The sequence below is a fragment of the Panthera tigris genome, chromosome B1 (genome assembly GCF_018350195.1).
Source record: "Panthera tigris isolate Pti1 chromosome B1, P.tigris_Pti1_mat1.1, whole genome shotgun sequence".
Classification (NCBI taxonomy): Eukaryota; Metazoa; Chordata; class Mammalia; order Carnivora; family Felidae; genus Panthera; species Panthera tigris.
The window spans coordinates 77,714,207-77,729,523 of NC_056663.1; the positions used below are offsets into that span (position 1 = coordinate 77,714,207).

A 15,317-nucleotide genomic window follows, 5' to 3' on the forward strand; every position below is an offset into this window, starting at 1 on the left:
AACTTACCATAGGGAAATTTTGTTAGCACATTGATTAGATAAGATTACAACATAATTTTTTAAATGTCCTCTAAAATCATCTATTAAACATAAAAGATTCACATTGGCATTTATGTGCTGTATTTAAAAAATTCATTGTTAATGGGAAGATACCAAGTTTAAAATTTTCCCCTATAGTACAAATTTACTCCATAGGAAAGTGATTGAGGAAACTATTATCTCACATAAACAATGAAGACTAAAACTATCATGCTTTTTGCTTTCAAGGGATATAGAAGAATCAATGAATATTTCAGAATTCTTTACTGTAAAGTGTCTGGGAATCATGCTTGGTTCAGAATATTAATTTGAGTTGAGACAGAACAAAGATGAGATATTTATTTACCTCTCTAGCATATGTATGTGTCAATGAAAAGTGATAGTATAATCTACAAAGAGAAATTCTGTAGGTAAAAGTACTTCAATTTCTGTATTGTCATACTTTTTGAATAGGAAGAGGTGATTTATTCATTTAAATTTCATATCAGAAGGAAGGAAGTTCAAGGTCTCAAACAGCTATCCTGGTTGATCAGTTGAAATTCATACAATAATTGCAGTAAAAATCAATGACAAATTTATTTCATGTGGGGCTCACATGGTCGCCACGTATCCTGAACATCTTTCCTTACATAATATTTTGGAGTATTCAGCACAGCCTAGAAATGCTATTCATTTCAGTAGAAGTATCCTTTACAAGCTTGATCTCAGAATGATCCTGAAGTTTACAAGCTAGATTAAGTAATTATAGTCTAATCTTGGGAATAGGAACAAAACTATATGGAAGATACAGAGGAGGGAAGATTGTAGTTTCTTAGAAAACACTAGGTACTCATAAATTTAAATTTCAGTTATGCTCACAGTTATTGCTATTTGACTTTGGAATTACAGTCTATGACTAAATTTCAGTGTAGGGGGTACTAGAGAGTTCATCTCAGTAGAGTTTGCATTCTGTTCAATTTTACTTCATTCTGTGTAGCTTAGGCTAATAAGGCTAATAATAAAAGAGTACCTGAGAGATGTTTTTTCCTCCTGACATCAAATCTATGATGTTTTCTCAACCTATGTCTTTAACTCTCTAACACCAACTAGGTGTCTAACAAGTCAATGCAATTCTGACACTAATTACCTGGAATTAGACCTCATATCCTAAGGGCTCAGGCCATCAAGAACTACCTCTACTTCAGATGTCAGTCACAAGTCTTGGGCCACCTGTACTTCTGGCCGGACTGGCTACAATTCAGGGGTTCCCATGAGCCTCTTCAATAACTTGCCAAAACAGCTCACAGAACTCAGGAAGGCACTTTGCTTACATTTACCAGTTTATTATAAAGCATACAAATAAACCAGAGGAAGAGGTACAAAGGGTGATGTCTGGAAGGGTCTAGAGCAGTGGACCTTGTGGAACTGGGGTGTACCGCCTGTCCTGCACCTGGATGCATTAACCAACCTAAAAGCCCTCTGAACTCTGTCACATCAGGGGTTTTATGGAGGTTTCATGAGGTAGGCATAATTGATGAAATCATTGGCCCTTGAAGATTAACTTAATCTCTAGTCCCTCTCCTGTTCCTAGAGGCTGGGGGATAGGGTTGCGTGTTCCAAGCTTTTAATCAAGGATTGGTCTTTCTGGTTGGTAACTAGCACCCATCCTGAAGCTGTCCAGGGGCCTGCCAAAGGTAGCCTCATTAGAGCATAAGACAATTCTGTTATTCTTATCACTCAGAAAATTCCAAGGTTTTTAGGAGCTTAGAACAAAGGAACTGGGGACAGAGACCACATATCTTTCTATGATATCACAATTCCTATTATAAACCAAATGGGTAAATCATAGGTAAAAGGGAACCCATTGAAATTATGCTTAACTTTCTATATGATTACGGTTTTAAGTCACTAATACTGAATACTGATTTTGTATATGGAAGACTCTTGAGTATTTTAAATGCCAAGGCATCTGGGCATCAGGCACAATTTCCACCCTCCTGAAAATGAGGCTAAATTGATCATGCTTCCTATGTTTTGTCAGTTGACTCCTATGATATTAACTGTTACCCTCTGTTTTCCATAAGGCTACCCCTCCATATTAACTATTCAGTATTTTTCTATGAATTGGACTGAGTCCAAAACATTTGGTTTTTTAGTTTTAAGTTTTTATTTAAATTCCAGCTTTCTATCACAGTTTCAGGTGTAGAATTTGGTGATTCAACACTTCCATACAACACCCTGCGCTCATCACATCAAGTGCCCTCCTCAATCCCCATCACCTGTTTCACCCATCCCCCCAAGTCCCACTTCTCTCCAAGTCTCTGTGTCCTCTGGAACTGTCCTCCCAAAGTTATCAGTTTTTCTTCATAGCTCAATCATTTCTCTGTTTGCTTCCTTCTCCTTAGGCTTCACTAAAACCTGCCTCGACCCTGAGAACCTGGCTTCAGCAGGTGGCATCTCAGGTGGTAGCACTTTATCCTCTCTCTCCCATATCTTTTGGTCACAAATGGTGGGGTTCGTTTCTTAGTTCCCCTCTTTGCCACTTCCAAACCATTACCCCTCCACTCCAGCCAACATTTCCACATTACTCTCTCCTAGCTTTTATCTTCCATTCTCAGGTCAACTTATCCTCATTCATTACACACACGAGCAAACAGTTGCATTCTCCTCCAAACAAAATTCAGCAAGAATCCTGGGAGCTGTCAATATACTGGTCACCAATAAACTGGTCACCAGACTAGTGAAACTTCAGTCCACTGATGTTGCTGTCTCTCATTCAGATCATTTCAATCTCCCCTTCTTCCTTCTTTTTTTTCCTACCATGGTCCCTGGTTCTAATAACACTCAGAACTTAAAATGTCCTGTTCTTCTGCTTTAGTTTGTTTATTTACATTTGAGGATTTATTGAAGTCACACAGCAGTTATACCAACTATGGCATAAAGTTGCAGGAGAGATATAGGTTTCTTTTGCTAAGTAAATTTATCTGATATTCGTATTGTGGCCCTTGCTTTTTCTTTGTGCTTACATTTGTCTACAATATTTTAGACCCTCCTAAAGTGCTCCCAGACTCACTGTAATTACTTCAGGGTTTTACCCACTAAAATATACTGTTTGGAGAACTTAAGAAAGAGAAACTAAAAGGTCAATATTTGGCCTTGTCCATCAATGTGGTTAGTGATTTTAATATGAGAACAAAATATATAACTCTTTGCATAGTTACTTTAAAAAATGAGATTACATTGTGATAGTCTTCTGTACTTTTTTCTTAGAAACAATTTCCCCTAAGAAAAGCTCAGGGTCCAGGACTAAATTTCTTCTGTCTTTCATGCTTGAGTGTAACTCAACTGGATAACTAAAAAGAAGTCCCTGGTTAACATAAATTATCATTGGAAGATAAAGACCTAGAGATTAGATCTGGTCCTAAGGGAAAAAATGAGAGTAGCAGAAGGAATCCAGTTCTAGGGGAAAGAGATGGTTAAACATCAGAGGAAGGGCTTGATTTGGGCCTTGGATCCCTGCTGTTATCCCTTCTTGCACTGTCCTCCCCAGTTATCCTTCCATGGGCTTCTCCCACCTTCCTTAAAGCCCTTGAGGATCTTCTAAATGTAGAAATACAAACTGGCTCCACAAAAAAAAAATAGAAATAGAAAATAAATACAATATGCTCAACCTCCCTGCTAACACAAATACTTGGAATAAAAACAGTAATATGCACTGGGAGGTGTTTTACACAGTGAAGAATGTTTTTGGAGGAATATATTTTTGTTTCCAGTTGAAAACTTAATGTAACATATAAATTTCTAGAGGCATTTTAAAGCAGAAATGATCTAGATTTCATATTTGTAAAAAAAAGTATCAAAATAGTATTACAGCAACAAAAAGACTGTTATTTTGATACTTAATAACACATTAGTATTCTGGCATAATGAAACATCAGAAACCAGCATCACCCTATCTGTTGGTGCACTATCAGGAACAGTTTGTCCCAAACCATAAATTTAAACAGTCTAGTCTATTTACAGTGTCTCTGGACATTGCCACAATGTCAAGATTTTGGGTAACCTAATACTTGCATCTTTTGATCACCCAACTCTGGTTTATGTCGCACTTTCTCTCAAATGATAACCAATAGTGCTTCAAAATTATTACAATAAAAGTACTAAGGTTGAATGATAATATTCTCCGAAGGATATATCTTTAAATGTTTTTCTTTAATTAATTTATTTATTTTTGAGAGAGAGACAGAGAGGGTGAGCAGGGAAGGGGCAGAGAAAGAGGGAGAGAGAAAATCCAAAGCAGGCTCCACACTGTCAGCATGGAGTCAGATGTGGGGCTCAAACTCATGAAGTGTGAGATTGTGACTTGAGCTGAAACTGAGAGTCAGATGTTTAACCAAGAGAGCCACCCAGGCACTGCTCTTTAAATGTTTAATTATAGCAAAAGCATAGTGTTTAATCAATTTTTATGTTTATATATTTTTTTAACTGTTTATTTTATTTTTGAGAGAGAGACAGTGTGAGCAGGGGAGGCGCAGAGAGAGAGGGAGACACAGAATCCGAAGCAGGCTCCGGGCTCTGAGCTGTCAGCGCAGAGCCTGATCCGGCTTGAACCCACCAACCGTGAGATCATGACCTAAGCTTGACCTGAGATCATGACAGATGCTTAAGTGACTGAGCCACCCTAGCACCCCCCTTTATTTTTTTAAATAAAGTTTATTTATTTATTTTGAGAGAGAGAGAGAGAGAGAGAGAGAGCATGCTTGTGCATATGCAAGTGGGGGAGAGGCAGAGAGAGGGAGAGAATCCCAAACAGATCCCAGGCTGTCAGCACTCACAGGCCGATGCAGGGCTCAATCCCACGAATGGTGAGATCATGACGTGAGCCGAAATTAAGAGTGGGATGCTTAACTGACTGAGCCAGCCAGGCATCCCAATCAATATCTTTAAACATCTTTTTATTTTTATTTTTTCATGTTTATTTTTTAGAGAGAGAGAAGGAAAGAAAGAGAGAGAGAGTGGGGGGGAAATGCAGAGAGAAAGGGAGAGAGAGAGACCCCAAGCAGTTTCCACGCTGTTAGCACAGAGCCCTATTTGGGGCTCAATGTCATTAACCGAATTGTGAGATATAACCTGAGCCGAAATCAAGAGTCAGATGCTCAACTGACTGAGCCACCCAGGTGCCCCTCAATATCTTTCGTAATATGCAGCATATGTTTATACAAATAAGAGTGATGAAAATAAACATGTGACACACAAAAAGGAGAACCACGTGATGAAATTCAAGTTTGGTCTAAACAAGGAAGGAAAATGCTTTCAAGTACTCAAGTACATACATATGTAGGACACACATAGTAATTCTAAAAGCTCTCTGGTGAAGGAAGGCAGAATCTACAAAAAGATCTGAAAGGGCCAGATATCAGAACAATATCTCAAACTTGGAAAGGGATGATTTCCCCTAGAGGGATCAAGATTAACTTTTCTTCAGACTAGAGAATTAGAGGAAGGAGACCTCAAAAGTCAGAAATAATTGCCTGCTATTTAAAATCTTCTATAACACAATGAAGGTAAACTTCTTTTCTATTTCTATTCTAAGCCCATAATGCTGATATTTTAAAATAAAGTACAAAAAGAAAACTAAAAACCAATCTTACTTAGAAATATTGATGCAATTCCTAAATAAAATATTAGCAAATAGAATCCAGCAGTACATTAAAAGAATAATTCACCATGGCCAATTGGGATTAAATCCAGAAATCCAAACTGATTCAATATTTAAAAATGCATTACTAATATTCAGCACATTAATAAGTCAAAGGAGGAAAAAAACAAATGATGGTTTCAACATATGCTGATATGACATTTGAAAATTTCATTACCCATTCCTGATTCAAGAAGAAAAACTCTTAGAGAAATAGGAATCAACAGAAATTTCCTTCACATGAAAAAATATGTGTGCCAACTAAAAGTGTCATGGTAAAGAACGAAGCAGTTGAAGTATTACAATTAAAGTCAGAAATATAACAGTGATACCCACTATAATTGGTAGTGTTTAAGATTAATGAAGAAACATGTGAAACATTGCTACAAAGGGGAAAACATTATTTCATCCATTTTGTTCCACAAATATTGATTGAGAGCCTATTAGGTGTCAGTCATATAACATGGCTATTAGGACATACTGCCATGTAAAGATGGATGGGCTGCACTCTTGGAGTTTATATTCAAGTAGGGTGGATTATGTGCAAATTATATTAAGACTGCATGCCTGGAGGGGAAAAAACAGAATCGACTGCATTTTTAAAATTTAGTTGGGAACTAGTTGAAAATTACTTGGGTGCCTGGGTGGCTCAGCTGGTTAAGTGTCTGAATTTGGCTCAGGTCATGATCTCACAAGTTCGTGTGTTCAAGTCCCACATCAGGCTCTCTGCTGTCGGCAGAGAGCCAGCTTTGGATCCTCTGTCCCCCTTTCTCTCTGTCTCTCCCCCACTCATGCTCTCTCTCTCTCTCTCTCAAAAATAAATAAACATTAAAAAAAATTACCTTACAAACGTCAAAAGCAGGTATCGAAGATGATTGAATAAACATATTCCAGTTAAAGAAGTAACAAAAAAAAACCACGCTAGAAATATAGAAAAAAGTACATAGCACCTCTTTTAAAAAATGATAAGCTACAAGTATGAAAAATATTGCCTTTTAAAAGGAGAGACAATCTTTATTCTTGCATAGAAAAGTTTACTGTAATGATAAAAATGCTTTTTAAATTAATGTATAAAGTAAATGAAATCCTAATGTGAATCATAACAGCTTTCTTTAAACTTCATAAATTTCAGCTAGAGATATAAATATCTTAGACTAAGATGAGAAATTCTAGAAAGACAGAATAATCAGGAGGGAGGAATATTCATATCAGATTTTAAGGCTTTTATAAAGCTACAATAATTAAAATACTGTGGTACCAGTAAAAGAATAGATAATCCAATGGTGCAGATTAATGAATAAATAGGTTAAAACCTTTATTTGAATTCACTGTGTGAGAAAGACAGCATTACAGATCACTGGGAAATAATTATTCAATCACTGATGATTTTAACAGTAGCTAAAACAAGTAAATTGGATCCCTACCTCAAATTTAACACCAGAATGAATTCCAGATGAGGTATAGGTTTAAATGTCTTTTTAAAAATGCAGTCATACAGGTATTGGTATGAGATGCAATTGAATATTATGACAATCTTGGAGGAATTTCCCAGGCCTGACACAAAATCTAGAAGCCATAAGGAAAGGAACTGATTCAAATTTAATACATCCTAATCTAAAACTTCTACATGAACAAACATTCCCAAGATATTAACAAAATATATTCACAGCATATAGCACATGAAATAAGCTAACCTTCTTCGAATATAAGGAGCTCAGTCTTACATATCAGTATGATAAGGAAGAAGAAAACATTGTTTTAAATGAGCAAAGGGTATGTACAGGCAGCTCACAAGAGATATAAATTGCACAATATCAAATATGTTCCATTTCACTAACAAACAAAAATGACCAAGAGATGTAACTTTTTGCCTATCTGATTGGCAAAAGACAAATGACTGCTACTATCCAGTCTGGGTGAGAATGAAGGCATTGGGCACTCTTTAAAAAAAATACATATATATATACATATATATATATGTATTTTTATTTTTTCTTATTTGAGAGAAAGAGAGAGAGGGGGAGGGAGGGAGCGCAAGCAGGGAAAAGGGGCAGAGGAAGAGAGAGAGAGAATCCCAGGCAGGCTCCATGCTTAGTATGGAGGCTGAGAGAGGGCTGAGGCAGAGCCCAAGCAGGACTTCATCCCATAACCCTGGGATCATGACCTGAGCCAGTATCAAGAGGAGGACGTTCAACCAACTGAGCCACCCAGGCACCCCAAGACATTGGGCACTCATACAGTACTGTTAGGATCATAAATAAGTTTAGGACACACTTTTTGGAGCAATTTGTCAACTATGTCAATATTTTATTATATTATTATTATTTTTTTATTTGAGAGAGAGAGAGTGAGAGAGAGTGCGAGTTGGGGAGAGGGACAAGAGGAGATAGAGAATCTTAAGCAGGCTCCATGCTCAGCATGGAGCCCACCATGGGGCCCAATCCCATGACTCTGGGATCAGGACCTGAGCCAATATCAAGAGTCAGTCACTCAACCAACTGAGCCACTCAGGTGTCCCTTGTCAATATTTTAATTGCTAGTACCCTTTTGACTATGAATTGCAATGTTAGGAATAAGTGCTGTAAGAGAAGACAGTGTATAATGCATGCTTGCATGTACAGGCATAGTGTTTATGTTCTTTTAAATAAATATGGAAAAACCTAAATTTTCATCTTTAGGGATTGGTTAGATAAGTTTTGCTATAATGCATGTACTAGAATATTATGCAGTGGTTAAAAATAATGAAGTAGATCTACATATTATTTTAGAAAAGGTCCACAGTGGGGGCGCCTGGGTGGCTCAGTAAGTTAAGCAGCTGACTTCAGCTCAGGTCATGATCTCTCCGTGAGTTTGAGCCCTGTGTCAGGCTCTGTGCTGGCAGCTTGGAGCCTGGAGCCTACTTGAGATTCTATGTCCCCTTCTCTCTCTGCCCCTCCTCCACTCGTGCTCTCTCTCTCTCAAAAATATGTACATGTTAAAAAAAAAAAGGCCCACAGTGAATTACTAAGTGAATGTATGATGGGATAGTCTCTGTTGTATAACTCCTGCAATTCTGTTGGTTTTGGGATGTGTATTTGTAAATCCACAGGCATTTGCATAAAGCTATACATCAGATTGTTTTAAAGTTCTTATCCCTAGAGAATTCAATTCAAAGAAGAAGAGAGCAGAGGGAAATGAGAATATCACATGTTCTACTATATATTCTTCTGTATTGTCTCAAATTTTGTTTTAGATAGGGAGCATGCATTACTTTCATAGTAAAAAATAACTACAAAGATGTAAAAGGTTTTTTTTTTTCTGAAAATCAATCTGAAAATAGAACTCTCTGTTTTCCATGTTTCCTGATTCTCTTTGAGAAAAAGTTCTTTCATTTGTACTGGCATACTGGATTTCTAGCAGAAGTTAACTTTATGAACAAGTTAATAATCTACATTTTGAATTATTTATATGCACTTTGAAGCTTTAAGGCAGACAGGGCAAGCTCCATATTTTCCTCCCCTTCAGATCATAATCCTTCCTCTGACACCATGGTCTTCTCCATATTGATGAGGCACAGAGAGTGGAAAGAATGTTAGATTTCAGATGGAAGGTGTGCTATGCCTTCTTATCTGTTACCTTCCACAAGATAACCATGAAGGGCAAAGAAGTGAATTCAGCTGACAAATGTTTAGCCATTCTGGGGTTTGGTAGTGATGCAACATAGAAAAGTAAATTAATAGATATTTGTAGGAAGAATTCTTGATTAAGGATCTCTTTCCTGCTTTGGCATAGATTGAAGGATAGCCTTCACTTCCATCCCACCTCCACCCACCACCAGCCTTAGAGGCTCATTTGGTCCTTGGGGAAATCTGGGATTTGATTCTAAATCCCCGAGAGGGCTGTCTCTGGTCCTGATTCCTACTCCAGCAGTCCATTTCGATTCCAGTGTAACACGAGAGAAATTTGTTTGTTGCAAGAAGACAATACAGGATTTATTTTGTCCAGTTCCTGCAGAGTTAGATCCAAAGAGCACTCATATGGACCCAATCCTCTGAAGTGATTTTTGTTTCCTTGCCGTTCTCCTGACAAGAGACCTAGAATTGGTTGTCCCATCAGACCAGAAACACAGCCCAACAGACAGGCCCAGAATCCCACAGGTTCCTAAAAAAGAAAATACCTGTACTTCTATCTGTTGTGCTACTAACATTTGCCTGAGGATTGGTAGAATATGATTTTCTATTTCCTAAACAGCTGCTCTAATCTATGAAGTTATGTTTTGTCTGTGCGCTGAGCAGTTCTCAAAATAAAGCAGTTTTTCATGTTTTCTAAAGATTCTCATTGTTCATTCATCACTATTCTGTCAAATATTTGGCACATTACTTGACCAAAAATCTGGCAGGTGTGAATGGCATTGGTTTGAATTATTTTGCCTATAATCCCTTGCCAGGACTCTGATACCATTACACCATGTCTCATCAATTCCCTGTATTTCTAAAACTCGTTCTTCTAGGAGAGTGACCAAGTCCTTCCAAGGCTGGAAAAAGAAGTCAATGCTGCACTTCGAACAGGATCAGGAAACAACTGAGACATCGGTAGAAAACAGGAGAGGCTTTACCTGGCATGACTTAGCATTTCACCACGCATATTCTGCCTGTCCTTAATTTTGGAGACTAACCTGTGGGTGGGGCTGTGTGCTTCCAGGATGAAGGGGAAAAGACACATGCACGGGAAGAACAAATTCTATTTTAGCAACATACTTTGTTACTGTAGTCACAGCAGATGCAGCCCTCTTCACCAACATTTTCCTAGATCCCAATAAGCATTTAAATATTGGAAAGACACCTGAAATGTTAACTTTGGTGATCTGAGAGCCTTAAGCCACAGGAAAGTCATATAAAGCAACACTCTTTTGATCAAATTTACTTTTTAATTTTTTCCCTTTTCTTACCTGAAAACCTCTAACAGTTGTTTTAGTGCAGAGGTCATTTGTTGGATTTATCTCGAAGGAAGAGTAATGTGCCAAAGCGTATATATTTTCTTTCTGATTTCTGAAGATGCTAGAAAGCCCTGAAACTTTTATGGTTAGACATAAAATCTACCATGAAATGAGAACAGTCCTCTTATTTTTTTTTTAATTTTTTAAATGTTTATTTATTTTTGAGAGAGAGAGGGAGAGAGCAAGTGGGGGAGAGGCAAAGAGAGAAGGAGACACAGAACCTGAAGCAGGCTCCAGGCTCCTAGCTGTCAGCATAGAGCCTGATGCGGGTCCGGAACCCATGAACCTCGAGATCATGGCCTGAGCTGAAGTCGGACGCTTAACTGGCTGAGCCACCCAGGCACTCCAAGAACAGTGGGAAGTATGACCACAGCATAAGGTTTAAGGTGTTCAGGTTGCCATAACAAGATACCATTGACTAAATGTCTTAAACACAGACATTTATTTCTTCACAGTTCTGGAGCCCAGAAGTCCAAGATGGCAGTTTTGGTTTCTCTTGAGGCCTCTCTTGTTGGCTTGAAGATAGCGACCTTCTCTCTGTGTCGGTTGTACGTGCACATCCCTGGTGTCACCCCCCTCTTTCTATAAGGACATCAGTCATATTGGATTAGGGCTCCATCCTAAGGACCTCATTTTAACTTAATCACCTCTTTAAAAAACTTATCTCCAAATATGGTTACATTGAGGTACTGAGGATTGGGACTTTGACATAGGAAGAGTGGGGCACAATTCATCCCATAATGAGGGGTGTGAGAACATGCTCCGATAGAAGATATATAAACAGAAGGAATATGCAATGATGTGTAGCAACATTCACAGGCCCCAAGGAGAAACTATAATGACTAATTAGAACCAGTGCCTGTAGAAGGAAATTCCCTGGGTTCTCCAATGATAATACTGACTCTTCTACTCGCTATGACCCTCAGGAATCCCTTAACTCCCCAGAGTCATCCTAGATCCTTCATCTGAAAAGTAAAGTAAAAACACAAAAATCCACTCACATGAACCACCATGTGAGGTTCAAATAAAATCTATACAAGTATTTTTTTTTCTTAATGCAATCTATAAATGTAAAATGGTTTTATAACCAAGGATTCTCTAGGAAATTCCTTGGTGGAGGTGAGTTTTGAAGACCATTTTGAAGAGAGGAGAGAGCTGGCAGAAGGAAGAACACATTTTCCGTGGGAGGATCGTCCATGTTCATAAGTATTTTTTAAGTGAGCAGTGATTTAGAAGATCCAATTTTGACCAGCTCAAACAGAGCAAACAGTGCAATATATACTTTCCATTTCTTCCTCAGGCCTCACAGTCTTAATTTTTTGTTCTTTGTGTTTTTGTTGTTGTTGCTAATTTGGGGAATTGTACACATAACTGGCTACATGGCCTTAGTCACTCCCATATATTTTACAGTACCTAGTTTCCACGTGTATCGACATCTGCTTAGCCAATTCACAGAGACTCAGTTATGTAACAGATGAGAAAGTTCTTTGAAATGGTTAAAAAGAAAATATTCAGTTAGACATTGATGACATTTTATATAACAAACTAATTTTTATCCAGCACCTAGCATGTGACAAGAGCTGAATTAATGTCCGTTGCCTGAAAATGGTAGTTTTAAACAAAACACTACATTGTTCAGGAGAGTGCAATTCCAAGATGATACCTTTGGAATACAGTTCTCAGTATTATTGTAAGAAGAGGAAATGATAGAAACAGGATGGCCAGCTGAGATGCATACCAGGCATGATTTGATTGGGATCTGCCCAAAGACTGTGAAATGGAGGGGGAAGGGATAACATACTCTGAGAACTGGCACCATCAGCAGGTAAGTACAGAATAGGAGAAGGTTAAACACACTGGCCAGCCTCGCAGCATATGAAGCAAGTTTCTTCCTTATGGAATTAAAAAGTGTGGTTTTATAGGCTTTCTTTGAGTGTTTATGAAATGCACAATACATTGCTTAGTCTGCAAGATTATTCTATAGAATAATAATCTTTACTCTTAGAACTTGCATAGAATTCTGCCCAAGTTTTCTTTTTCTCAATTTCACTCTCCATTACTCCTACTTACACTCTATGTAACTACACAATGGAGATCAAAGTGCTGTTTATTTTCCTTAGCGCTCAGCTTTCTCCATCTCTCTCTGTCACCACCAACAAAAGTGTCCCTCCTTGTGTACTTAGATATTTTCCCATTCTTTTTCTTATTTTTACCTCCACATCTTTATAATTTTCTTGTGCTGAAAATTGACATGGAGTAGCTTTCTGGATCTCATAAAATGGGTATGCAGATTATTTGAAAAACTGGCTATATTATATTCCTTCCTATAAACATACCCTTTCCATGTTACTTAGTTTTTTTTCCCATCAAGAGATGGATTCCACTCCCCTACACCTTCAACCTGGGCTGGACTTGTGACTTGCTCTGACCAATAGAATGTGGCATAATGTAGCATAAGTGTACAAATTCGAAGTCCAGGCTTCAACAGAATCGTGATTATCTGCTTTGTTGCAAAATTCTGACAATCCAGTGTGTGGGCTAACATGCTAAGGGATGAGACCTTGTGTTTCAGAAATGAGTTACCCATGGGACACCTGGGTGGCTCAGTCGGCTGGGTGTCTGACTTCCGCTCAGGTCATGATCTCGTGGTCCATGAGTTCGAGCCCCGCATCGGGCTCTGTGCCAACAGCTCAGAGCCTAGACCCTGCTTCTGATTCTGTGTCTCCCTTCCCCGCTCTAATCCTTCCCCGCTCACACTCTGTCTCACTCTCTCTCTCAAAAGTAAACATTAAAAAAATATTTTTTTTTAAATAAATGAGTTACCCAACTGACTGTAGACACATAAGGCCAGCTGAGCCCAGAAGAACCAGCCATTTGAGCTTAGCCTAAGTTGCTGGCTCAGAAAATCACAAGCTAAATGAACACATTTTGAGGTGGTTTGTTCTATAGCAAAAATTATTACAATGGGCTACCGAGGACATTTGTGAAGTCTCCCCTTTTCTTTGATGAGAAATATTTGCAGCAGTTTCATACAATTCTCACATCAGTGTGTTACTATATAAAGGTTGTGCAATAAAATAGTCTCTCAAGGACGTTTCAAATTCTTTAATTTTATATTATATATTATATATTCAGATATATTCTTTTTTCAGATATATTCATTATTAATGACATTTGGGACCTTCCAATATTCTTAAATATTCCAAAGCAAAAAGTCCAGAAGGTGCACTATTTTCATTTAATTTCACACTTCTAACATTTCCTGTGATTTCATATATGAAGAGGACCTACGAGTAAATAGAATCCAGAAAATGTTAATTTTCTTGATGCTGTCAAGGAAAGAACATTGGCTTGGTGCCATTGCTGCTTTGGGGTCATAGCCAACCTGGGAATGAACAGCTGTTGTTATTCAGAAAAATTCAGACAATATTTGGGAAGGTATTAATTTAGAGGAAAAAAACCCAAGAGGAAAATAGGAAAACAACAAACTAAATAAGAATAGCATTTTTAGACTGTAAAAATACCTAATGATTTCAGAAGTGTTTAATATTATCTTCCAATATAGTCCAGAGGGGGGCAAAGTAAGCAGGATTTGGAATGTCCCTAGCAAGGCATTCGAGAGGCAACATGGCATAGTGAAAGTATATGGGATTTGGGGTCAGAGAAGAAGATTTTAGTTTTTTGGGCTACGGCAATTTTCATGTGTTCTCATTCACATAGAAACAAATAGCTTTCGGCTCTGTTTATGAATCTATAACACGCACCAGTTTAAAATATATTAATGATGTATATATAAAGATTCAGATTATTTCTTTCTCCTATTCTCTAAAGCAGTAGTTCCGAAAACATGATATGAGTTCCCAGAGGGCCCAGAGACAAGAAACTACAGTAAGAATCTAGCTGTCTTCCATTAAGCTGTACATTGAGAGATTTAGAAATACTTAAAACAATTCTATTCTTCTCACTATTTTCTTTGATTTGGAAAATACTTTTTATTAAAAATATTACTTGTGCTAATTTGTAATGAGTTTGTTTTGTTATTTTAAAATGGGTTAATAAGTATTTACATTTGTTCTTCATTTAATTTCTAATATTGTAAATACTAAACATAACCCATATGAATGAAATCCTTAACATACTTAATACTTTTTAAGAACATAAATGGGAAACCGAGACAATAAAATTGAGAACCACACCGTCCAGAAAGTTTGGTCAGATATTATTATTCCCATTTAATAGATTGGGAACAGAAGAATTAAATATGAATTTACTTGAAGGTGATTTATTGGATGGTGATCTAGAATGAAGAACATCTAACTCAAAATTCCTTTCACATTTTAAGTTTACTTTTCCCCAATGAGTTTTTTTTTGTATTTCTAACATTTTTTATTGCTCAAGTTAAAATACAATAAAAATACATTGTTTTAGAGTGCACAATTCTCTGAATTTTAACCCAAGTTTAGATTTATAGAACCATCATTCCTGAAGGGTACCAGAATTTGCCATCCCAAAATATGTCTCTTTGGCATATGGATTATTTTGAGCTAATGGCTATTGAGAATCAGTAGGTGCAGGGAAAACTTTAAAAACAGGATACAAGTTTTCCTTTTATAATAGAAATTTGCA

The 15,317-nt window shown here is 37.4% G+C and overlaps 1 protein-coding gene across 19 annotated transcripts in view; it reads left to right on the forward strand.

Annotated features, from left to right (window-relative positions):
* Positions 1–15,317, forward strand: part of IQCM (IQ motif containing M) — a 644,218-nt gene that overhangs the window by 491,193 nt on the left and 137,708 nt on the right. The window contains exon 14 of one of the 19 annotated variants that reach the window (XM_042983806.1): positions 10,206–10,602. The exons of the other annotated variants lie outside the window; for them this stretch is intronic. Coding sequence (XP_042839740.1) covers positions 10,206–10,213 — 8 coding nt within the window. The 3' untranslated portion in view covers positions 10,214–10,602. Of the gene's footprint in view, positions 1–10,205; positions 10,603–15,317 lie in introns of those variants that run through there. 19 annotated transcript variants of the gene reach the window in all.